This window comes from Marmota marmota, unplaced genomic scaffold (genome assembly GCF_001458135.2).
Source record: "Marmota marmota marmota unplaced genomic scaffold, marMar, whole genome shotgun sequence".
NCBI lineage: Eukaryota > Metazoa > Chordata > Mammalia > Rodentia > Sciuridae > Marmota > Marmota marmota.
The window spans coordinates 10,070,478-10,096,905 of NW_026000229.1; the positions used below are offsets into that span (position 1 = coordinate 10,070,478).

Here is a 26,428-nt window from a genome sequence, read left to right on the forward strand (position 1 = left end):
GACTATTGTCACAGCAAGGAGAACAGATAGGAGAGATATATGATTGGGCTATGACAATTGTCCCCACCTGTGAATTTGCTTCCATTCCTGGCTAAGCATCAAGGATGAAGGTCCCTAAGGGTCTGAAGGTCCCATGACTCCCATATTGGTAATATCTGGAGAAAGCCTTGATAAACTCTTAGGGCAAGAGGGATCCCAAGGGCAGTGTTGAGACAATTTCTCCTGTCTTTTCTACAGGAAGTCCTCATTCCTGAGATGAAGTGGAGAAAAGTGTGCCCTGCCTCCAGATCCCTATCACTCCCTGACAACATCCCTTGTATCCCTCAGGCAAACATGGACTGCACAGACAGCTTCTTCCCCTCCAGGAAGCCTCCAGGTTCTGGTAATTCAGGGGACTTATCTGTGGCAAACACTTGCAGAGGCCAGACTTTCTTTGAGTTCTGTGAATAAGGCTTGACAGAGTCAGCAGGGCTTCTGAGAGCTGTTTCTTTCTTTCTCCAAATCAATATAGAAAAGTCAGGAGCCCAAGTAGCTTCAGCAAATGAGGGGAGGAGGCATATCCCAGGCTGGCTGGGGTCCTGCCTGCCTAGGAAGATGCCTAATTGCCCTCCCATTGCAGAGAGTGCAGCCTGTGAGGACAGGGAGCTGGAGGAGCCCACAAGCAACCGGGAGCTGAGACTCTGGGATTCCTGCCTCCTCAAAGTCGTCTTCATGCTGTAAGTGACTGTACTGGGGGAGGAGGACGGACTCACCTGGGGAGTGTGGATATTTGGAACAGGGGTCTTGGAGAGCAGAGAGGTCACTATCTAGATCCAGGAGAAGATTTAAAGCAAATGTCAAGCTTTTGGGTAGTGTCTGAAGGCTCCATGACTCGCCCTTCTATGGCAAGAGAAAGTTTTATTCCTGAAACCCTATAATTTAGGTGTAAGGCTGTGCAATGGGGAGGGAAACTGTTGAGGAAAGGAAAAGCTGCTGCCCAGGATTGGGGAGGGCAGATGGTTGGCAGAATTGGAGACAGCCATCAGATAGCTTTTGAGAAGTACTGACCAGGGGAAAAGCATGCTTATCCCACTGCCCACTAGGGAAGATTCTAGACCCCCTGACTTGTTTGTATCTCAGTTTCTAAGGACCAGTAAAGTAGTGGTGGGAAGTTACATGCACAGCCAGCCCCTGGTTTTCCCTCATCTGCCTCTTCTGACTCTGTGGGCTGGGTGATTGTCAACCTCAGCACCTGCAGGGGCAGTGGGCCTGCTACCTTAGGAAATCTTAATGGCCTTTTAGAGGAGACCCAAAAAGGCCAAGGTGACTGGTCAGAAGGAAGGTGGGACAACAGCTTTGGCTGTCTGGCCAGGGCTCACCTGAAGGGCCCAGAATTCCTGCCAGGCTGTGAGGACATTTCCATAGGGATGATCTCAGGACTCCATGCAGCCTCTGGGAAGAATAATGCCCAGGCCTGAGGATGGCTGCAGGGCAAAGAGTTCATTAATTGCTCCAATTGCAGGAGTAGCTTAGTTCACATACCTATTTCCAGTGAGCCTCCCCAAATGCGTTTTCAACTCCATTTTGCCCATTTCTCAAGGATCTGCTTCTTGGTCATGTCCTCATCCTATCTGGCATTCCGCATCTCTCAATTGGAACAACAGTTATGCTCCTTGAATTGGGATGCTCCGGTCCCTGGGCACAGGTGAGACTCTCTTTCTCCCTAATACCTTTGGGATTGAGGGTTAAGAGTCCAGTCTTCCCATTACCTTGGGTGGACTTGGCAATGCTATCTGCTGGTTTGATGGCCCTAAGCAAGATTGGGTAGTGTATGCAATGTATTTAGATTCTATTGTGGACTACTCTCAAGGGGGAAAAAAGGCTTCACTGGCCCTTCTGCTCATATCTGTCTTCATTCTGGGCCCTTTCTCTGGTTTAACCATTCATCTCTCCTTTGTGCAGGTAACAGCCACTTGGCCTTTGTCCTCCTTGTACCTTCTCCAAGAAGAATGCTCTGGGTGCTAAGTCTCCAACGATACCTTTGATTTATGCTGCTGCTGTGCTGAGACTGAATATGAAGGAAAATATTCTAGATTCCTCTCCTCCCCCAAGTCTTCTTCCTCCCTCAACATGTGATCTGAAGTACCTGTTTACAAGTTAATTGGAGCCTACAAATTTTGGACTCAAACTAAAAGCTAGATTTTTGGAACTAGCAGAGGAATTCTGTACACTAAGTTTTAGCAAGCACTAAAATGAAACAAAAAATTAAACTTGCTCCTTGAAAACAGTTCTGGCACACAGCCAGAGCCCTGGGGGCCACTTCAAGGGCCAAAGGCCATGCTCTGATGCTTGGAATGTGGTTCTCTATCACATGGCCCACTCCAGTGTAGGCGGGGAGGCAGAGACCAGTACATAAATCCTGTGTGTGTGTGTGTGTGTGTGTGTGTGTGTATGTGTGTGTTCTGCTCTCTCCTAATACACGGCTCTTGCTTGGGACACTGAGGGTCCCTGCTCTGGAGATTCCAGAAGGAGATGAATTTTCTTGCTCCAATTAAAGCTCTGTGCTGGCCCGTCATGAGAAGTCTAGCCAAACCTGAAAAAATGTTATCCACAGCAAGGGATGGTGGCAGGGGCTATGAAGGAGAATGGAGGTTCCAGAATTGCATGTCCCCAGCTATTATTTTCTGATGAGACAGGTAGACTAGGGCCTCTGATTACCTGTGGTCACCTACCAGGTATTAGGTCTATCCCTGGTATGCTCAAACATTTCCAAGGTATCCCAGGCCCTAGAAGCAAGTGAGGGGAAGGGTAAAGGCTTTGATTTGAGCTTTGCTGGGTATTCCCTGCCTGACTGCCCAGATCTCAGGCATGCTGGGGACACTTGCCTGGGCAGCCAGTATTATGGTGTTGGGCCACCACAGGGCAGGGTTCATTCATGTCACCTGCAGACAGCAGGCCATGAGGGAAGGTCATTTACTCCATGGGGTCTGTTCCCCATGAATAAGGTGCAGGTGCACTGGTTCAGTGCATGGACTAGGTGAAGGGGGTCTGTCTGATACATTTGGGGATAAGAGACATAGGGGACAAGAAGAGTGGATACAATGATACAGACAGAGACAGTCTTCCTCTGTCTGCCCTCTCTGTTCTGAAAAGAACTCTGGCCTGATCTCCCTAGGACTCTCATCTGCTAAGACAGTACCTGTGGAGCTTCCAGAAAGGACTTGTAAGGAGACCAGAGATGTGAGGGAAAGGCACTGGTGATGGGTGGGCAGCGTCAGAAACAGCTACTGTGTTCCCGTCTCTGATCCCAAGAGGTTAATCAGGAGAGGAAGTCCACATGGAAACTGTTGATCACAGACTAGAGATCTTCTTTCCTGTTCATGACAAATCCAAATAAGGAGTGGAGGAACTGACAGTAGGTGACAAATCCTTGAGCTCAGACCAGAGAGCTCTTCATCCTCACCATGTACCACTTTCCAGGATTGAGTGTAGAGCCTGGCCTTGTGTGTCGTTTGCACCAAATCTGTGTGTCTCAGGTGAAACTTGCTGCCAGTCCTCCTCACAGTGCCACACTGGATGAATGCCTGTCTTTTTTTTTTTTTTTTTTACTTTTGGATATGACCCCCTTCATTGCTCTTTTTCACCATATGTTTGGGGAAACAATGCTTCTTGCTCCAGTGCTTTCCCTCCCTGGTCCTTGCTGAAAGGCAGAGAGAACAAATCCATTCTCTGAGCCTTGCTAGGTTGAACTAGAGGCCATGAGAGGTGCCAAGTCATGGTTGGATGTGCCAAGAGGCTGGTGAACTTGGTCTCCTGCCAGACCCCAGCCTCAGAAACGGCTGGAGATGTACTATAGGGTAGGTGGCTTTGGAGACACGCTTGTGGTCCAGGGTTTTGAGTGGCTTGGGTTTGCCTGTTCCTCCTGAGGGTCCTTTCTCCATTTCTCTCTTTGTCCCCTATCCTGGTCTCTGGGGCTACTCTATGTTCTGTTGGGCTCATTTATAAACTATAAGTATTTATACATTCCTGCTTGCATTGGCTAATGCTCCTCTAATTGAGAGTTTGGGATCAACCACCCTAAGGTTGTTCCACTATGGCATTAGCCTTTGAAAATTGTTTAATTTAAAAAAAAAAAACAGATTTTTTCTAGTGTTCTGTGATGTGGAAAGTTCATTTTGTCCTTTGAGTACTCATTAGAGGTCCTCTTACTGACATACTCAGCACAAAGGAGACTGATGGAGCTCAAGTCAATTCCCAGAATCCTAAATATTCTGCAAATCTCAAATGACTTAGCTGAGCTGACTTAGACCTCAGGCATATAGGGAAGGATGAGGATGACCACAGCAAACCACTACAGCCTTTCCCTTCTGTTGGGTGAATACAGGGAATACTTCCTCATTTCTCCAGAGCACTCCAAAGCAACATCCTTGGCTCAAATAGTATTTGATTCAGGAAAATCTGTGGCATTCAAAGCCAGACAATTCTTGCAGTCTTTTCTACAACTTATAGCTTAGGGAGGCTAAATTCCATGTCACCCTTTTCTTTCTCCCAACATTGCCCCTTTCTGGTAGTATATTCATTCAATAAATAATATTGAGCCCAAATTCTGTACCAGCTGTGATTCTGGGCATGGGAGGAACAGCAGTGAACATAACAGGTGGTGTCTGTTTCTCAGAGGCACTTAACTTATATCCCATGTGCAGGTAAGTGTCAAGTAGATATGTAGACAAACAATAGAACTGCAGATTGTGATGGGGTTCCATGAAGGAAAAAAAATGATATGAGCTGGGCATGGTGGCACATTCCTATAATTCCAGCCACTCAGGAGGTTGAGGCAGGAAGATTGCAGGTTTGAGGCCAGCCTTAGCAATTTAGCAAAGCCCTAAGCAACTTAGTTTTAATATTGTCTTAAAATCCAAAATAATAAGGATTGGGGATGTGACTCAGTGATAAAAGCACCCCTGGGTTCAATCCCCATTCCAAAGATAGAGTGAGAGAGAGAATAGTAAAGCAGGCAGGATAACAAAGTTTATATACTCCCTGGGTATCGTAGTTCATAGATGAACATTTGAGTCTACTAAGTTGTTTTAGTGGTTGCTGAAACCAAAAGTTCTTTCCCTGGATAAAGGAAATAGACACCTGATGGAAAATATGGCTGGAGACCTACATACTTCTGAAGGACACAAAGAAACCAATTCAATACAATTATTTTAAAACATGTCCCCTCCTCACTTTTTTCAGGAACTGCTTCATAATGACACCATCACAGAGAGGGCATATAACCACATATTTATAATTTTTAAGTTGAATGAGCTGATTTTATAAGGGATAAATAACTACCTTAAATTTGGAGAAGTGGAGATAACGACATACACATGGGCAAAGCCTCAGTTCTGCAATGTGAGCCCTACTCAGAGGGGAGGGGTCACAGGGAGCAGGAGTTTTGGTGAAAAGGGCATTTGGGAATGAAGGGAGCCCAGGGAGGACTTCAGTCCAGGAGAGCCGTGCTGGGAACAAAAATTGCCCTATCCCAGAGGCCTGACCAGCCCACCATGGCCTTCCCACCTGGTTCCATGTCATTAGAAGACCCACTGGTGAGGCCTTGAAGCCCTTGCTGGTCCTTTCTCTTAGCTGCTGGGCCACAGAGTCAGGGAATCCTAGGCCAGACACCTGTCTCCGGGAAGGATCTCTGGTTTGTCTTAAGACTAGCCTGAGGCCAGATCCCCAGCTCAATGCAAGGCTGGTTGTTTCTTTCTGAGCAGGAAGAGAGGAAAACTGACCCACTAGGTGGCAGCAAAGTCCAGCAGGAAGACCTGGAGCCAAAGAGGTAACAGACTTGATTCTCCTTTCTCAGAGCAAGATCCCTGCTGTCTCCTTGCTGGATGAAAAAGGGCCCAGGCTTCTTCCAAGTCCAGCGCGCCCCCTGTGCAATGGAAGAAGGGACCCTCCAGGCCAGCTCCTGTGGCCATTTAGCCCTCAAGGAATAGTTCTATCCCTTTCCCCTTTGCTCCTCCCGCTCCCCAAGCCTGAGGAAAGGCCAGCAGTGATTCTGAAAGGAAAGCATTTCCAAGGGCTCTCCAGACTTTCTGAAGGTCTGTCAGGTATGAAGAACACGTGTGTGTGTGTCTGGGCTGTAAGGGTGGAGGGGCAAGGGTGAAGAGCTCAGCTTCTAGGGCTCAAAATCCCTGGCTGTTCTCACTCAGGGAACAGAATTAAAGAAATCTGGCTCCCCCTGCCCCCATACAGTGTGATTTCAGGATGGTAGTGACACTATCTCCTTCTACTTTACTTAGAGAGCATGAGTTGGACCCCAAAGCACAGAGGTTTGAAATTTAACGGTTGCTTACGCTTCATCCACTGGAGGCGAGAGGGAGGGAGGAAGTTAAAGCCTCTGAAACCATAATCCATAGAAACTAGAGTTCATCCCTCTGCGTGCCTGACCTCCACAGAGACAGGGAGCACCTGGCACCCAGCAGGGCTCTGCATGCTGGGCTGCCTTCGTGTTGGCAGGGTTCCTTGCCTTCCCGGAATGTGTTCCTTCTTGTTTGCCACTCAGTGCCTGGCCCAAAGCCAAACCTAGGCTGCTGGGAAATGTGATGCCCCCACTCACTTCTCCTCTCACAGGATCTGAAACGAGGCTCTCTTCCGTCTGGGGGAAGGCCAAGGCCACATTACAGCCTCACCCCCATTGATATGACTTCCCTAGGGACATCAGACCCTCCAGTGGCTTAAAGCAGAAGTATCTGGGGGGAACAGAGCTGGGTCCCCAGCAATGTAGAAAATTTGGAATGTTGACATCCTATTGGCAGCCTTCTAAATTGGGCCAGAGTGGGGTGGGAAAAGAATTACTCACAAGCTGTTCATTAACTTGCTAAATGCAGAAAGGTTGGCTTAGGCACCACTTTGGGAAAATGTGACACCCACTGCTCCTGGATTCAGTCTAGCACGAAGGCGTGTTAATTGGTGTAGGATTTCTGATGGAAGTTTTTCTTTGTTGCTAGTTCCAAATACCAGGCTAATCTGAATGGTGTTTTATCTTTAGCACATAACTATATTTAAGCAATTTATTAAGCACTTTCTATGGACTGCTGAATATATGCTTCTATAGATACCATGACACTATCATTTTCTGAGTACCTGTATACCAGGGAGTTCTTATGCTTGTTATATCATTTAACTCTCAATAATACGGTTTTTGTACTTTATACTGTGGAAACAGAGATCAATAGGTCAGAAATTCAGTACTGACCCCTTCAGGGAGTTTAATGAGGGGTACCTTGAAGGATTAGCTATGTATCTAAGAACCAGTGAGCCCAGGATGGGTACAGACTGACTGACTCAGTGGCACAGAGGTGTGCAGCATGTGTGGGCTTCAAAGAATGAGTAAGATTTGGATCAGAGGAGAGATGTGGGGAGGATCCTCCCAAAACTTGTGTTTAGGGGATTGTGTCAGTCAAAGGACGGTGGGCGCAGAGGGTGGTACCAGTGAAAACTTCAGAGAAGTAGAGTTCCTGCTGCAGAACAGAAGTGTAAGTGAGCAAAATCGCTTAGGATCTAAATACCATGATGAAAAAAGAGACTTGGTCTTCGGGGCAGTGAGGAGCTACTGGAGCTGTTGCAGCTTAGGTGTGATGAGTATATTTGATGGTTTAGGAAGATTGGTTTGGCAGTGGAATATAAGGTGGTTTAAAAGTCCCATAGAATAATCTAGATTGTGGTTTCAACTTCAGCACTACTGACATTTTGGGCTGGGTAATTCCTTGTCATAGAAGGTTATCCTGTGTATGAACACTTATCCACATCCTTGCCTCTGCCCACCTGATGCCGGTGTAGCCCCCACCTCTGGCTGCAACAAACAAAAATATCTACAGACATTGCCAGATATTTCTGGGGTGAGGGTGGGGGTGGAAAAAGACTGTCCCTGATTGAGAATCATTAGCCTGAATGGCAGGAATTTAGGACCTGGACCTTGGAAGGTTTTTTTTTTTGGTCATGCTAGGGATTGAACCCAGAGCCTTATGCTCTACCATTGAGATATGTCCCCACCCTTGAGCTATACCTCTGGCACAACAAGTATTTTCTTAATATACTGCATCAGTCTATTGACTTTTAGAATAGCTGATACAAGTAAAAATGGTTTACTTGTCCAAGGAAATTTATCATCAATACCAAAGAATTTAATGGCATTTAAAAAAAAAAAAAAGCCTTCAGAAGTAGATTATTTTGCACATTAGAAACCTCTAGAGGATGATCCAGAGCCACAGATAATGTGCTCTGGACTCATTAGCAAGAAAGCCGCCAATGCCAGGATTTCTTTTCCTGCCCAACCCCCTAAGTCACATCTTACTGAAGGGCCACTTTGAGTAAGCAACGCCTAATCCCAATCTGTCTGCAGACAGAGAAGCTACTAATCTGTAATTTTCCTACATTGGCATTCACCTTTCTAGAATTTTGTTTTTGTCAATTGGTAGAGCCTGGCCTGTCAGTGAAAAAACTTGATTTACAAAGATGTGTCTTGTCTAAAGCAGGACTCAGTGAAGGACAGTCTACTGGCCAGATTATTTTTGTAAACAGTTTTATTGAAACACAGCCTCACCTATTTGTTTCTGTGTTGTCTCTAGATATTTGGGAGCTCCAAGGGCAGAAATTAGTAGTTAGAATAAAGACTGTATGACCTATAAGCCTAAAATGTTTACCATTTGACCTTTTAAAGAAAAGTTTTTCAATTTCTGGACTAAAGGAAAGTACCTGTGTTTTACAAAATTGTGGACTCCGATTCTCATTCTGTTGGCAGGGGGACAGATTTTCATTCAAAAATTATAATTGAGTGCCTATCACAGGCTAGGCACGGTGCTAAATGCTTGGGATATATTATTGAAAAAGGCAAATAAAGATGTTCCCTTCATGGAGCTTATATATTCTCGTGGCCAGGGGAGGGAGAAAGACAATCATCAATGAAGATAATAAATTATATATTATGTCAGAAGGAGATAAATGCTAAAGGGAAAAGAGAAAAAAATACAATAAGAAAAGGAGGTACTGGAGAAGTTGGTAGGAGATTGCCATTTGAAGAGGGTGGTCATTGAGGGTCTATTTGAGAAGCTGATATTTAAGCAAAGATTTAAAGGAAGTGAGAGAAGAAGCTTTTTGGAATTTTCCAGGGAGAGTGAATAGCAAATGCATAAGGTCTAAGGTGGGAGGATGGGGCTGGGGATGTGGCTCAAGCGGTAGCGTGCTCGCCTGGCATGCGTGCGGCCCGGGTTCGATCCTCAACACCACATACAAACAAAGATGTTGTGTCCACCGAAAACTAAAAAATAAATATTAAAAATTTCTCTCTCTCTCTCTCCTTTTAAAAAAAATAAAGTGGGAGGATGCCTGGCTTGTTCAGGAAGAGCGAGGGTACAGGCACAGCTGGAAGAGAGAACAAGAGAGACAGGATTTGATGAGCTCAAAGTGGGGGAGGGGAGGGAGGTCATCTAAGACCACTATACGAATTCTGGCTTTGACTCCAGATGAAATAGGGAGATGAATGAGTAGTAATCTTTTATAATATAGGTCTTAAAATGATAATCCTTGGCTGCTAGAGAAGAAAAGATAGAAGCAGGGAGATAAGTTAGGAGATTTCTGTAATAATTTAAGTAAGTGATGATGGTAGTTCTGACTAGGATAGTAGAAGTGGAGATGGTAGAAATGGGTAGATTCTGGATATATTCTGAAGGTAAAAGCAATAGGATTGCCTGTGAACCTAGAGATGACATGATTACAGAAAAAGTATATTAAGGAAGACTCCATGATTTGGGGCCAGAAAGGATGGAGATGAAGAAAGCCAGGAGTGGTACAGCTTTGGGGAGGAGGATCAGAAATGTAGTATTGTATGTTAAGTTTGAGATTAATTTTAGACATTCAAGTGAGGATAGCAGATGGTCAATGGGTTATATGAGTCTGGAGTTCAGGAGAGAGACTGGGAGATAGAAATTTGGAAGCTGTCAACATATGGATGGCATTTTAAAACATAAAACTGGATGAGATCACCAGGGGACTGAGTGTCTGTTGAAAGAGGAGAGGCTGGAAGACTCAGTCCTGAGGTCCACCATATATGAGAGATGGGAAGAGGGAAAAAGAAGCAACTGGCAAAGGAAACAGAGTAGAGCCTGATGAGGAAGGAGAAAATCCAGAAGCGTTCAGAGTCCTGAAAGCTAATTACCATACATCAGGGCAGCGTCTGTAACAAATGTTGCTAATAAATCAAATTTATTTTACTGTGGCTCAATAAATGCTTTCTCACTTGAATGTAACCCAGAAGTTTCTGACCTGGATAATCTCAAATAATTTAATGTTTACAGTCATTCTTTCAGCATAAAAATGGCCCAACGTCCATTTCCAACCACTATGGGAAGTTCTGAGACCTCAAGTTCTCCAAAGATTTCTGAGGTTGCTTCTGTATCTCCTGGGTCAGAACATGATGCAGCCTGTTTGTCCATGGTCCCCTGTTCCTTTGGCTGTTGCCTTTTTGCCTTATGATGTACCATTCGTTATCCTTCATTTCTCCAAATGACTTGCCACAAAGATGTTTGGATGTCTTCGAATTGTCTGAAAGGTCTAGAGTTAATGAAGGCGATACTACAAAGTAGAAAACTTCAAATTTGACATATAAATATTTGGTTGTAGAAATTTAATAGCTATTCTTTACAGTGGTAGGAGACTTCTCAATGGCCCTGACTTCCAGTAGGCTCCCATCTTTTGCCCTGTTTCTAGGATGCGTCTCATCTCAGTTCTCTTTACTGATCCTCATTCCACTTCTTTCTTTCTTTTTTTTGTTAAATAATTTTTAGTTGTTGATAGACCTTTATTTTATTTATTTATATGAGGTGCTGAGAATCAAACCCAGTGCCTCACACATGCCAGGCAAGTGCGCTACCGCTGAGCCACAGCCTCAGCCCCCCACTTCTTTCTTTTTTAGGCCCCATTCTTTTTCTCTAGGGTTTCCAATGAAAAATCCAGATTTTTCCCATATTATTATTTGGAATAATTGACATCTCTTGAATCCTCCTTAGATAGATTAAACCCAAGGAGCCTAATTTTCTTAATCATACAGATCCATCTAGATGTTTACCTCAACAAAACAACAAGCTCTCTCGAGAAAAAGCCTGTCATACTTGAGGAAATCAGTAAGGCTATTTTTAAGTTTTTTATTTTTTTAAATTTATTTTTAAAAATTATTTATTTGTTCTAATCAGTTATACATGGCAGCAGAATTCTCTTCAATTCTAAAATTTTATTTTTATATAAATTTAAAAAAATTTTATTTATTTATTTATTTTTTAGAGTGAGAGAGAGAATTTTAATATTTATTTTTTTTGTTTTCGGCGGACACAACATCTTTTGTTTGTATGTGGTGCTGAGGATCGAACCCGGGCCGCACACATGCAAGGCGAGCGCGCTACCGCTTGAGCCACATGCCCAGCCCCTAAATTTTTTTTTAGTTGTAGATGGACACAACACCTTAATTTTATTTGTTTATTTTATGTGGTGCCAGGGATCAAAGTCAGTGCCTCATGCATGCCTGGCAAGCACTCTACCACTGAGTCACAACCCCAGTCCTAAATTTTTATATTTAATAGCATTTTTATTTATTTATTTATTTATTTTTTAGATGTAGATGGACACAACACAATGCCTTTATTTTTATGTGGTGCTGAGGATTGAACCCGGGTCCCAACCGTGCAAGGGGAGCGCTCTACCGCTGAGCCACAATCCCAGCCCCTTTAATAGCATTTTTTATGTTTATGAAATAAAACAGGAAAAATACTACCACTAAAAATCAAGATAGAGGGCTGGGGTTTGGCTCAGTGGTAGAGCACTTGCCTAGCACGTGTGAGGCACCACATAAAAATAAAATAAAGGTATTATGTCCATCTACTATAAAAACATTTTAAAGAATCAAGATAGAGCATAGCATGTTGGTTAGGAGTTCAGGTTCTAGAAAAAAATATATATATAATTTTTTAAGATAACTCCCTAGCTATATGTGAAAGGGATATAAATCATTCATTAGATATGTTTGGGTGTCTTTTAAAAAATTGAGCCAGGCATGGTTGTTCACATCTGTATTTCCAGAAACTAGGAGGCTGAGGCAGGAGGATCACAAATTCAAAGTTCAGCAACTTAGCAAGACCCTATCTCAAAAAAATCAATCCATAAATAAAGGGCTGGAGATATTATTCAGTGGTTAAAGTGCTCCTGGGTTCAATCTCTGCCACTGCCCACCCACCAAATTGACACATTTTACCTACTTATGGAATACTGATTTCACATTTTAATCCCTGTTTTGCATTCCTCAAGGAGAAAATTTGAAATAAAAAAAGATATTAATGGCTGGGCGTGGTGTGCAATCCCAATGGCTCTGCGAGGCTGAGGCAGGAGGATTGGGAGTTCAAAGCCAGCTTCAGCAACAGGGAGGCACTAAGTAAAACACTGTCTCTAAATAAAATGCACAATAGGGCCGAGGAGTTCAATCCCTGGTACCAAAAATAAAAAAAGAATAGTTATTAACGAAGAGTGTTTGTAGTGCCACTATTCATAACAACCTCAAATAAGAGCTAACTAAAAAGCCCGACACTGTGGGCATGGCTAAGAAAATCACAGTCTACTAACTTGTAATGTTACCTTTAAGATAGTGCTTGCTATGTGAAAATCTCTAAGAAATTAGCACATCAATTAAAGAGCTGTTCATGGCTAGATTTACATAGTGAATTCCTAATTTTCTGTGAAGTGGTGTAAGTTCATCAACCCTCTCCCCCATAGCTTGCTGTTACACAATCTTGAAAAGTTACACTGATTATGACATTTTGATTTTTGCTGCTATGCCATGGAAGGAATTTGACTGTTTTTCTTTAATAAATAGCTTTTATATCATTTATCCATTCAACAAATAATAATGAGTTTCTATATGCTAGACACTGTATTAAGCAGCAGGGTAAAGATGTGAGACCTGGGGTGGGGGCTGTAGCTCAGTGGCAGAGCGCTGGCCTAGCACATGTGAGGTACTGGGTTCGATCACTAGCACCACTGAAGCAAAGTGTGAAAGATGATATATCAAGAACTATGTAATGTTTTGAACAACCAACAATAAAAAAAAATGAACAAATAAAATAAAGGTATTATCCATCTACAACTACAAAAAAAATTTAAAAAGAAAAAAAAAAAAAGATGTGAGACCTGGTATCTGGCCTCCTTGGCTCTTAACAGTGTAGCTGGAAAGAGACACAACACCATTGAGAGGATTGAGAGGATTCATGATGCCAGGCAATCAACAAGAAAGTAAACTGATCTGGTACATCAAGCAAGATTTCCCTTAGGGTTGGGTGCAGTGGCATACACCTGTAATCCCAGTGGCTCTGGAGGCCAAGGCAGGAAGATTGCAAATTGAAAGACAGCTGCAGCAATTTAGTCTAAAGCAACTTAGACCCTGTCCCAACATAAAAAATAAAAATGGCTGAGGATGTGGCTCAGTGGTTAAGCACCCCTGGGTTCAATCCCTGGTACAAAAAAAAAAAAAAACCTAAACAAAACACCCCCCCCCCAAAAAAAAACAAAAAACAAAAACAAAAGATTTCCCTAGGGAGAGACTATATCAGTTCCCTTTTGAGGAGTATGGAAAAAAGAGAGGGACAGAATAGCAAATAGGAAAAAGGAAAAAGGGCACCCATCGAAAATAAGAGTGAGCTGGCATTCGAAGAAGCAAAAGAAGGGAAGTACCAGATTATGCTTTATTGAAGGTACTGGCAGAATGTAGAGTGGGTGGGGAGAGTGAACCCTGGGAGACCAATTTGAAGTTGTTGCTGCAGTCCAGAAGAGAGAGAATAGTTGGGTTCAAGTGGTGGCACTGTAGAGAAATACATGGATTTAAAGGATACTTGTGCTGGGTGTGGTAGCACAGGCCTGAGACTGGGGAGGCTGAGGCAGGAGGATCAAAAGTTCAAAGACAGCCTCAGTAATCTGGCAAAGCCCTAGGCAACTTAATGAGACCCTATCTTAAAATAAAAAATAAAAAGGGCTGGGGATGTGGCTCAGTGGTAAAGTACCAATGGGCTCAATCCTCAGTACCACATAAACAAATAAATAAAGGATACTTGTGATGTAGAATCAACAGGATTAGAAGGTTGATAGATGTGAAGTCTGTGAGAGAAATAGTGAAGGACGGCTTCTAGATTTCTACCTAGAAGTGGGTGGAGCGGTAGGTTTGACGGGGGAAGATGAGTTTGGGGGATTTGTTGTATTTGAGAATCTTATGAAATACCCAAGTGAGGGTGTCCAGTATATAGATAAATGGATGTACAGGTTGAAGTTGGGGAGAGTTCAGGAGAGAAGGTCTGAAGTACCTAATCTGTCATACCATGGGAGTGAATGGGAGAGCCTAGAAATCCGGTACAGTGAGAAGAGAACTATATGATGTAGAGAAGAAAATGAAGCTGGCAAATAGTGATCAGAGAAGGAAGACAAAACAAGGTTTCACATCAGTTAAAGGAAGAGTGGTTTGAAAAGGAGGGTTTAATGTTGCTAGGAGGCCTAATAAAATAAGGACTAGTGATCTTAGAATATTTTTGTGTGGAGTAATGGGGGCAGAATCCAGGCTAAAGTGGGTTGAGAAGTGGGAGGGAGGTGAGGCATTGTAATACTGATTATAGACACTGTAGATCTGACCATGAAGGGAAGGAAGCCAAAGGTCAGTAGAGGAGACATGGGGAAAGATGGGGAGATTTTACACATTTAAATGCTGGTGGAAAGGAGCCAGTAGAGGATGTTGACAGATGTGTGAAGGAATTGTTTGCACAAGATCCCTGTGCACAGATGGAGGAATTAGCCTTAACTCTGAGGGTCTCTGGAAGAGAAGTGAAGGCTTCAAGACCAGTATAGAGGGGCTGGGGCTGTAGCTCAGTGGCAGAGTGCTTGCCTAGCATGTGTGAAACACTGGGTTCGATCCTTAGCACCGCATTAAAAAAAAAAAAAATAAAGGCATGCTGTTCTAATGTATAAAACAAAGCCACAACTACAAAATAAATAATAAAAAAAGATCAGTATAGACACAGTTAAGTTTGTAGATCTGTTGTCAGGAAAGTTTGAGGAGTTCATCTCTGGTGCCTTCTTTTTCTCTTTAAAGTAGGAGAGTGAGGGTGGGGTGAGGACTTTGCAGATTTGAGGAGGAAGTCTTTGACTTCCTTTGACACTCTGGAATGCTAGTTTTCCCCTGCATTAGAACATTTCATTTAAGTGGGTTTTCCTTAGTGGAATTTCAACCTCATTTTGGTACTTATTGATCAATTTTTCCACTTTTGTGCAGTGCACTCCATCTTTGCTTAGTCCTGATTTTTTTGATGCAATGCAATTCCTAAAGGCTTTTTTTTTTTTATGGGGTTCTCCACACTGCTTTTGTTTCACTTTCCATCTTTTATGTACATGGAATATGAAAGGTGATTTAATACAGGAAATACAATGTAGGGCTTTTAAAGTGCCTTGGATCAATAGGTTGATACAAGGATCTGATCCAAATATGACCTAATGTATAAAACAAAGTCAGTTATTATATAGGTCCTGCTGCCTAGCAGTTGAAATAATTTCTCATTATTGGTTTCTGCAATATACCAGAATACATGAATATAGAAAGTGAAGCAAGATTACATTTAAAATGTTCAAGCGAGGGATTCTTGCCACTATATTCTTAGAGGAGAAAGGAGCAGGTGGAAAGTGTGAGAAGGCGAGATGGAAGCAATGTGACTGTTTCTCATTCATAAACTGAGAACACAAACAATTAGAAAAAAAGAGAATTAAATGAGATTTTGTTTGTGTATAACCTTTACAATGTTCAAGGGACTTTATATACCTTAAGATGCATTTATGTGCGTATGCATGTGTACACATGTATAAAGTACCCTGCACATTATAGTGATATAAAGGTTACTTGATGCTATTTACTATCCTTGAATAAATTTCTTTTTTGTACCTAATAATATTTTTATCAGGCCCTTTTTTCTAATAGCTGTTTAGTTGCATGGTAACATAAAACTACGTTTTCAAACTTGCTATAGTCTTAAAATAAAATTGGAGAGTAGGATAAAAGGGAAATAAGGCTTGAGTATCTATCATATGCTTTACATATGATAGTACCTGCATAGACAGACTGTCTTTATTTTGTAGATAAGGCTCTTAATCTCAAACTTGCCTGAGGTTTTAAGTTTATAAGGCAGGGCTTAGAGTTGATTAAAACATTTACTGTTCTAATACTACACCATGTAAATTCTGTAATTATTTTCTCCTTTTCTGTGAAAGAAAAAAATGCATTTTCATTTATGAGTAAATAACCATGAGACCGAGAATTCTTCTTTGCCATTTCAATGGGATGCCTATTACTAAAACATAAGGTCAATATGGATATACTAAAAATTATAGTATAGTCAAAATAATAAGGTACCTGTCAGAAATATAATCCACTTGTAATTTTTAAATTATTCTGAGCTAGTTAGGACCAATGCTTGTGAACTTCAACAGATACCTAGCCAAGGGCAGAGATATTTGTGTTTTAGACAGTAATAATTAGAAAACACAGTGATGTACATATTTGAAATAAGTAAAAAATATTTTTAACCATTGTCTACAGCTAAATTTACATATGGTGACTGTTCTTAATTTTACACTGAAATCTACACTTGGACAAATGTGAATATATTCATGGTATAATACAAAAGAATATTTGAAAGCTTAACTCAGTTTTGAATAACCTACTTTCCTTTTGAGAATTTTGAAGCTGAATTTTGCATTGTGTATCATTTTGATTCTACAAATGGAGTAAAATACCAGCCAAAAATATATTTTGTATCATGTAACATTTATTAGTGTATGGTCAAGCTGGTGCATAATTTCAGGGCTTTTTATAGTTACCTAGTGAAATACAAGTCAATTCTTAAATTTTCCTGTGATTTATAATGCCAATATTTACAAAAGACATACTCCAAAGTTTTATAGGTTCATTGCTAGGTATTTATAAAGGAGACCTTAGATTTAAAAAGTCTTATTGGTATAGTTCAAAAATAATTTATTTCTGTGATGAATCAGAGAATTAGGAAGACTGCTCCCATTATACATTAACTCTCAAATGGGAGACAGTCTGGCATTTAAACAAACATATTTTGCATTATCAGAAAGACAAGTTTTCTCAGAGATTTAACTCTTTCATAGTCTAGACTAGCTTCCTAACTCAAAATTTTTGAGTCACCAAAATAAATTGCTTTCTTATCTTTAGCCACAATTACAAATGTTGCCTATCAGCAACTTACATTATTTATTCTTCTTGCTGTCCCCCACTATTTCACTCTATGGTTGACAGCCAATTCCTAATCTTTTTGTTGTCTCCCTCTTTTATTAGGTCTCTCTTTTATCTAAAACATAATGATCTAAAGTGGAAACTTTTGTAGTTTTCTCTTTGACTTTTGGTTTCAACTCCCATTCACTCAGGCCAGCTATATAACCTCTGTATGTTTACACTTACTGTGTTTTCCCCTTCTTGGCTAAAAGGAACTGAGTTATTGCCTCTGTGGTCACTGGGTGGTGAGGTTATTTGGGGCCATTAAGAGTTGGGGGCAGGGTTAGGTAGTTGAAAGAAGTTTCATAGCTGAAGCTAATCTTTAGTTTGAGTCCCCTAGGTACTGCAATCTAATTCTCATGAGGAACAGAATTAATATGTGTATTCAACTCATCATCTGATTGTTAATTATTTGAAACAACTGAAAAAAACACATCAGTGGTTTTGGGTGAATAATATTTTTGTTTTTGGTTCCCCATTTTAAAAATTACATTGTCTGCATTTTGAATGAAGTGTGTGGGTTGAGAAAGATCACTCTTCTTCCTATTTAGAAAACAAACCAACTTTAAATTTCAGACATGATAATAGTCCTGAAATCACCATGATATAACTGAAGACAGTTCTGTGAAATTAAGGATAGAGTAAAAACCATAGCTATCAAAAATCAAAAGTATTTATCTGAAATAACTGGTATCTTGGGGAGTTATCAGCTATAGTTTTAGAACCAAAGACCTTTGGACATAAGGAGAGAATGTGTGTATGACTAACAAGGCAAAGAAAAGCTGTTATCAATCTAGAGTGGCAAGTCTACTGAGCAAACTAAGAGATCCACCACAGCCATTTATTTTAACAAAGATACTCAAGATTTCCCTTCTTAGAGCATTCCAGGTATCAGATGGAGCAAGATGGGCTAATATCATTTTTATCAAATATTTGCAAAGATTATGCTGATAGTCAGGAAAGTCTTTGCACAGTGAATGGAAGATATCACTGAGATGAAAAACTGATTCTCATACTATTAATTAAGTTAGGCCTTGATCTGTTTCCAACAAATGGAACTCTTTAATTATGTAGGCCATGCAACAAGTTTTTGGTTCTTCTGTGATTCTCTTGCATTCCTCTATGTTTCATATATACTTGATTTGTTTTACAGATGACTGTTTTTCCTTTGGAATAAGCCTATGTGGATAAGAGAGACCAAGTGAATTAATTTTACACCAATAAAAACACAAGTCTTATTTGAACCTCATGTATATTAAATGTTAAGATTGTTTTAAGGTTTTGGTGCATAACTTCAAGACATTTTCACAGAATATATTGCTCTCAAGTCAGGGTTAACGTGAAACTTTCCACTAGGATAATGCAGAAGATGACATTCTTAAAAAAAAAAAAAATTAAGCTTCCTCTACCAGGCATCTTCCCTCAGGCACTGAGACTGGGGTCATTCAATAAATGGGGAAGGGTAGAAAGAGGAGACTTCAAAAGTCACAGACATTCTTCAATAGCTAATTTTTAGCAAGTCTGGCAATGAGATCTTTCCATTCTTTCCTCTTCTTTGTGATGTATGTAGGGGTAAGTAGCTGCAGTAGTGATTCTGGCTGTTGCCTAAAGAAGTTCTGACACAAAGCCTCAGTGTTACATATCACGTACATCCCACAGTCATAGCTGTTTTGTTGAGCAGGGGCTTTCTCTTCCACAAAGACCAGTTTGTCTCCTTTTCTGCCTAAGAAAGCCTCCAGTTTCTCTGCTACCTGCTTTGCATGAAATGAGTTGCTTCTGCTATGGGAATCATAATGAAAAAAGCTATTTTTATCTTGAAGATAAACTAACAAACTCCAGTGGGTTCCCCCTGCTGCCTCATTAGAGTTATCATTGATGGCTAAAAATACAACTTTCTTGTGGGGAAGGTCCAGGGGATGAAGGAACATGGCAATTTCTGATGGGCTGCTAGTGCATTTGATGAACTGGGTGACTTCAGGGCTGATGAAGCAGACGTGGTCAGAGCAGTCACAAAACTGACTGTTGGCAAAGTACTCAAAGGCAAATCCAATAATATGGTCATTGAGCCAGCTTGGAGGATCTAATAGTGAGACATCTGATTGCCGCAGAAGACTGTCCATATAACTCAAGACTACAGGGTCCATTTTGTACTGACCAGTGCTGCTCAGAAATTCCAGGAGCTGAAGGAGAGACAGAAGACAATATTTACTGTTGAAAATAAAGCCAGGATGTAAATAGTAGCTACTTTTATAGGGTTACGGTAAACATAAAGTGTTTAGCAATAATGCCTGGCTAAGAGTAAACACTCAAGAAACTTTAGCTTATGTGTTGTATATGAACAATTAGAATTAAAACTTTGGCATTTTTCCATGCAGACAGAAAGTATGAAATTTTAATTTTCTATTTTAATGCAAATATTGGCAAACATTGGTTAAAATCATAGCTAATCTTTTACCAAATACCAGAGCAGTGGCTCTTCAGTAAATATGCATGATACGAACAACAAATTAGTTGTTATATTAGTTATTATTTTTATGTGGTACTGAAGATCAAACCCAGCACCTCACATGTGTGAGGCAGGCGCTTTACCACTGAACTACAGCCCCAACTCCTTCTTTTAACTTTAGTTTTCTAAAGATGACTTTAGGGGCTGGGCTCAGTGGTGGAGTACCTGCCTAGCATGTGTGAGGCACTAGGTTTGATACTCAGCACCACATAAAAATAAATAAAGTGAAGATATTGTGTCCATCTATAACTAAAAAATTATTTTAAAAAAGATAACTTTAAAGGGACTGAAGGAAAAATCACTAATTATCAAGGGAAACAGTTTTTATTTCAACATTACTTTTCAAGAGGTAAAATATTGCTTCTTCCTTCCATAATGGAAAGTAACAGTGGTTAGAGTTGTAGTTAAAAGGAACTGTAATTTCAAGAACAGAAAATAATGAGAGTAATGAAATTTATCCCTGATTCTTCCCAGCTATGAGCATAAATGATATGTCTTTGCTCATTTCTCATCTTTAACCTCAGAGTCAGGATAAAGACTATGTAACACTTATAATGTAAGTTAGAAATTCTTTATTTAAAATATATTTTTTACTTGTAGATGGACACAATATCTTTATTTTATTTATTTATTTTTATGTGGTGCTGAGGATCAAAACCAGTGCCTCACATTGTGAAGCAGGTGCTCTACCACTGAGCCACAATACCAACCCCTTCTTTTAACTTTTTGAAAGGTAAATACAACATAGGAATCAGGAGAACTGAGTCTAGCCCTAGTTTTACCATTGATTTCCTAGTATTATTTTGAGCAATTAAATGATTTTGTCCTTGTTTCTGTCATCAGTAAAAAGGGCATCTATTTGCCTTACACACCTCAGAGAGTTGTAGAAAAGGACAAATAATTTACTTGATAGTACCAAAAGAGTTTAAAAAGTCATACAAATAATATTTATATTATCAATTGGATGATATTAGTAAGGTACTCAGAAAATCCAGAGAGAAGTCCAAGTCAATCAAAGCAAATGAGATTTGGGAATAAACATTTTTACATATCATCTTGTACAAATGATAGAAAGACTAACCTACAGCAAAAGCAAAAAGTCTGGTGGGATAAATATGCTTGACTCAAGCCAGGGAGAAAAAAAAAGGCAACAGGTCTGGTGAATGTAGAAGATGACATAACAGTTGAACCTACAGACTCAACAGAATTAACAGTTAACTGCTATGCATTGACCTGGCAACACAATATCTTCCCCAGCCCCACATTTATTGGGGCATTTCAGTTGTACATTTTTTGGGGGGTACTGGAGTTGGAACTCAGAGGCAGTTGCTTAGTGCCTCGCTTTTGCTGAGGCTGGCTTTGAACTCATGATCCTCCTGCCTCAGCTTCCCCAGCCACCATGCCAGGCCAGTCGTACATATTGATGGGATTTACTATTACATCATCACATCATCATATATGTATGCAATATAACAATATAATCTGGCCAATTTCACTTCCCAACACATCCTCCCTTCCTCCCACCTTCCAGTTTTTGGTCTCTCTCCTTTATGGATCTCCTTTTGACTTTTAAGGAGATCTGCCCCACCTTTATTTTCGTTTTTCCTCTCTAAATTTCCACATGAGAGAAAACATATGACCATTAACCTTCTGAGTCTGACTCATTTTTCTTAACATGATGGTCTCTAGATCCGTCCATTTTCCTGCAAATGCAGTAATTTCATTTTTTGAAATGGCTGTGTATATATAACACATTCCTGCCCCCCATTCATCTGTTGATAAGACACCTAGACTGGGTTCCATAGTTTGGCTGTTGTGAATTGTGCTGCTATAAACATGTGTATGCATGTATCACTGTAGTATGATGATCTTAATTCCTCAGGATAAATACTGAGGAGAGGTACAGCTGGGTCATATGGTGGTTCCATGCCAAGTCTTTTGAGGAACCTTCATACTGATTCCCATAATGGTTGTACTAATTTACAATCCCACCAAAAGTGTCAAAGTGTTTCTTTTTCTCCACATCCTCTTCAGCACTTATTATTTTTGTATTCTTGATGACTGCCATTCTAACTGGAGTGAGTTGAAATCTCAGTTTAGATTTGATTTTCATTTCCATAACTGTTAATGACAATGAACATTTTTTCATATATTTGTTGGTCATTTGTATTTCTTTGTATTGAGAAGTGTCTCAATTTGTATTTCTTTGTATTGAGAAGTGTCTTTAATTAATTTCCCCATTTATTAATTGGGTTATTTGATTTTTTTGGTATAAAGTTTTTTGAGCTGTTTATATATTCTAGATATTAATCCTATCAGAAGAGTAGTAGCAAAAATTTCCTCTCATTCTGTAAGTTATCTTTTTAGATTCCTAATTGTTTCCTTTGCTATGCAGAAGCTTTTTAATTTAATGCTGTCCCATTTATTAACCCTTGGCATCATTTCCTGAGCTTTATGGGTCTGAATGAGAAAGTCATTGCCTGTGCCTAAAGGCTGGAGTGTTGACCCTATGTTTTCTTCTAGGGGTTGCATAGTTTCTGGCCTAATTCTGAAGTGCTTAATCCATTAAATTTTTTTAATATGTATTTTTTAGTTGTAGATGGACACAATACCTTTATTTCTATGTTTTTTAAAAATTTTTATGTGGTGCTGGGTATCGAACCCAGTGCCTCATGCATGCTAAGCAAGCACTCTACCACTGAGCCACAACCCTGACCCTAAGTGTTTAACCAATTTTTAGTTGATTTTTGTTCAGGGAGAGAGGTAAGGGTCTAGTTTCATTCTTATACATATTGATAACCAGTTAGTTGTCCCAGCACCATTTGTTAAAAAGGTTATTTTTACTCCTATGTATGTTTTTGGCATCTTTTGTCAAGGATCAGATAACTGCATTTGTACCATACAAAGCATATTATAAGATAACAATAGTACTCCTGTAAAAGACAGGGCTAGAATTATGATGTCAATTTAATTAATTCTACCATTAGACCAGTTATTTTGCCATTTGGTTACACTATTAAAACATGCAATTTTGTGACAATTATTTTTATGTAATCAAAACCATGCCAAAACCTATATAAAAAAATAAATATACACTTCAAGAAAAAAAATCTAGAGTAAATTAAGTAACTAAGGAGTATCAGGGCTGGGGATGTGGCTCAAGAGGTAGCGCGCTCCCCTGGCATGCGCGGGGTGCTGGGTTCAATCCTAAGCACCACATAAAGATAAAATAAAGATGTTGTGTCCACCAAAAAAATAAATTAAAAAAAGGAGTATCATGTACACATGGTATATCATGATTTGAACTACTGCAGAAATAATATATAGCTGTTAATGAAAAATATGTATTTATACATAAATAAGATGGTATGAATTAAAATTTTCTTAAGAAGGAATGAAAAAAGAATAACCAGAGCAGTGATATAAACTGGAGCCAGGAACAAAGTTAACGAGGCATAGAGCATATTTATCATGGGTAAGCCACAAATTTGGCTCTAAGGTTTTTGGCAACTAACCAGAGAGAGTTAAGTTAAACATTCACAATATTCATGAGGTAAAAACAAGGCAATTGCATAGAAGAGGTAAAAGATTTCTTTGTATTAAGATCAGATATTTTTTCTCATGGAATTTTTATAAAAGTCAACACAGTGTATCTTAACCAAAATGTCCATAAATATGGGGCATGATGGCTGCAATAGTTTGGTAAGGTTTTTCTTACAATGATCCTTAATATCTAGCCTGACAGCAAATGAGCAAATGGCAATTCAGTAAAAGCAATTTGGTGGAGATCAGGTACTCAGTTTGTTGATCTGTCTTAATCTAAGAGTATATTAATACAAAGGGAAATGTCTACATGTGGGTCAAGCAAGGCTTCTAGATACAGAACCCCACTCCCCATGCTTTCAATGAATACTGTATAGTATGAGTACCAGACTGCACAGCTTGGCAAATACCCAGGGACCTGTTCTCTATGCTGCTAGCTGAAATCAGATCTGCACCTTTACAGCCAGCTGGAGATAGGAGCTTACAAAGAGAAGAGAGCTTGAGTACAATCATCTCACCTTGGAGGGAGTGTCCATAGGCAGAGTGAATATTTTCAAAAACAATTTTTGTGGGCTGGGAGACAGCTCAATGGTAGCGTTTGCCTATTGTGTGTGAGGAGGACCAGGGTTGGACCTCCAGCACCACACACACACACACACACAAAAAAAAAAAAAAAGAAAAAAGAAAAAAAAAGAGTTGTGTTTTGTCTTGAGTTTTAAAACATCTAGCATGCAAATAAAGGATTAATCAAAACTCTAATTCTATTTCATACAGCATGAATATAATAATTAAACTCCCAAAACACTAATGCAAAGAAAACTAAATTAGCCTTTGGCCAAACACCTCTCAGCAAAGAACATGAGCTCTAAACATTTCATCTAAAGACTTGAATTTTAGATTCAGTTCTGTTACTCACTGGCTATGTGATCATGAATAAACTACTGAATTTTCCCTTCTGTAAAGTGAAACTATTAATACACAATTTTTATCATATGGTATTTGTCAATATAAAGTAAAGAAACTAGTAATTAAGGTTTTTAAAAAAATCCCAAAGTATTTTTAGATGTCTATCATGTGATCAAGAAATTTATACTCCAATACTCATAAACTATTTAATTTAACAAATATTTACTGAATGCTTCCCATGTGCTAGGGGCTAAAAGTACAGAATGAGAATGAAATAGCCACAGTTCTAAAATTCACTGGGTTTAAACCTATTTTAAGGAACACATATTGCATACACAATTCTTTTAGTCAATAAACACCTTCTGAGCACCTAATATTAGGTGTTGTGGGTGATACAAAGATGCTTACAGTCAACGATGGAGGAAACCAGTAAGAGACACAAATAAAACATATGGAAACTTGGAAGGAAAAGTTACTTCTGGCTAAGAGGGTTTTTTTTTTTTTTTTTAAGTGTCCAGTCTAGGAAAGGATTCAAGGAGAAAGTGGCATAAAAGTGGGCTCTTGAAGGGCAAGTGGAATTGGATGCATGGAGAAGGGCATTAAGGTGGTAGAGAACCAGGAAAGTGCCTCTAAGTGTGGAGAGAATCTTGAGTAGTCCAGTGTGGCTGGAATGAAGTGGGATTAGGTGGAATGTAGGTAAGGGTGGAGTGTAAGTGAGGGTTAGAGGAAGATTATTAGAAGCTAAGAGATGCAGCACTCAATTTCATGTGAAGGAGTTTAGAATTTATACTGGAGGAAATAGGTGCTATTAATGGCTAAGTCAATGCTTAGGGAAGATTAAGAATTCAGTTATAATATATGGAATTAATCGATAGGGAGAGAAATTGAAGGCAGAGATCAATTAGATTTTTATTGAAAGTAAATGTTTGTTGGCTGCAGTGGAATTGATGGCTATAGTCAATCCTAGCAGCTAGGGAGGCCGAGGCAGGAGAATCATAAGTTCAAAGCGAGCCTTAGCAACTAAGCAAGGCCCTAAGTAACTTAGTAAGACCCTGTTAAAAAGAGAAAGTAAATGTGGGAGGTAATGACCTAAAAGTGGAGAAGAGGTAGTAGGAATGGAAAGGCAAGGAGGAAAAGATGCTACAGAGAATCAGTAAGACTTAATAGGTGATAAGAAGAAGGTGGATAAGAGAATTAAGAAACAGTCTGTGGGTTTCAGCTGGGGTGACTGGGAAGCTGATGATATCATTATTAGTGGGATGGGATAGACAGGAACCTAAGAAAAGAAAATGGTTCTAAGAAAAGAACCATTTACATCCATCCCAGGAATACCTCCTTTCTATATTATGAGCATTGTTCATGGCATATCTGAGTTGCAATAAATGTAAGACATATAAATGTAACATTAGTAAAAGGGAGTCAGAATCTACAGATTAGGGGAAAAAGAGAGAAATGAGGCCTCCTAAAATTTACTTATTGTCTGTAACATTTCTACTATTACTTTGGCTTTCTGCTTTCCTGTGTTGTTCATGATGAATCTCTTTAGAATTAATAGACCTGTGTGTTTGGTATTGGTAGATGGTTAGACTGGAGGAGTAGCAAGAAAGATGACTGAGTTGAGGTAGGGGGAGACAATGACTTCCTCATGAAGTTCTATTAGTAAAATCCTACAATTTTGTTTTGAGGCTAGGAAGCTTTGGGTCTAGGCTCTGACTTTGCTACTTGCTATCTATATGACCCTGGGAAAATTTATCATTTTTCCAGGACTGTAAAATGAGGTAGTAAAAAAACTTGTATAGTATTGCCAGATGAACTAAAAATATGAGTGAAAACATTCAGCTATGTTGTCTGGTATATAATAGGCTCTTGTTTTCTTCCCTATTCCTTGTATTTGGAGTGGTAATGATAAGCCCTAAAAATCTTGAAAATAAAGCATTTGTCTCTTTATATAAAGCCACAAAGTCATTAAAGATAGATCCCTGGCATGACTGTGCTCTTGTGCTTTATCTTTGATATAAGAGTGAATGCGGGGCTGGCAGAGTAGCTCAGTGGTAGAGTGTATGCTTAACATGCAGGAGGCCCTGGATTTAATCCCCAGCACTAGAAAGGGTGTGAGTGTGTGTGTGTGTGTGTCG

The 26,428-nt window shown here is 39.9% G+C and overlaps 2 protein-coding genes across 10 annotated transcripts in view; one reads left to right on the forward strand and one right to left on the reverse strand.

The window, feature by feature from the left end:
• The window catches only part of Gramd2a (GRAM domain containing 2A), a 42,079-nt gene extending 37,978 nt beyond the window's left edge, over positions 1-4,101 (forward strand). For 7 of the 8 annotated variants that reach the window (XM_015480061.2, XM_048793415.1, XM_048793417.1 and 4 more), the window contains 4 exons: positions 238-382; positions 620-716; positions 1,580-1,684; positions 1,942-4,101. In XM_015480061.2, coding sequence (XP_015335547.1) covers positions 238-382; positions 620-716; positions 1,580-1,684; positions 1,942-1,945 — 351 coding nt within the window. In that variant the 3' untranslated portion in view covers positions 1,946-4,101. Of the gene's footprint in view, positions 1-237; positions 383-619; positions 717-1,579; positions 1,689-1,941 lie in introns of those variants that run through there. The other variant, XM_048793413.1, reaches the window with a different exon arrangement.
• Positions 4,102-18,123: 14,022 nt separating this feature from the next.
• The window catches only part of Senp8 (SUMO peptidase family member, NEDD8 specific), a 21,824-nt gene continuing 13,519 nt past the window's right edge, over positions 18,124-26,428 (reverse strand). The window contains exons 1-2 of one of the 2 annotated variants that reach the window (XM_048793419.1): positions 23,906-24,040; positions 18,124-19,518 (exon numbers count right to left, since the gene is read on the reverse strand). In XM_048793419.1, coding sequence (XP_048649376.1) covers positions 18,844-19,518; positions 23,906-23,923 — 693 coding nt within the window. In that variant the 5' untranslated portion in view covers positions 23,924-24,040 and the 3' untranslated portion in view covers positions 18,124-18,843. Of the gene's footprint in view, positions 19,519-23,905; positions 24,041-26,428 lie in introns of those variants that run through there. The other variant, XM_015480470.2, reaches the window with a different exon arrangement.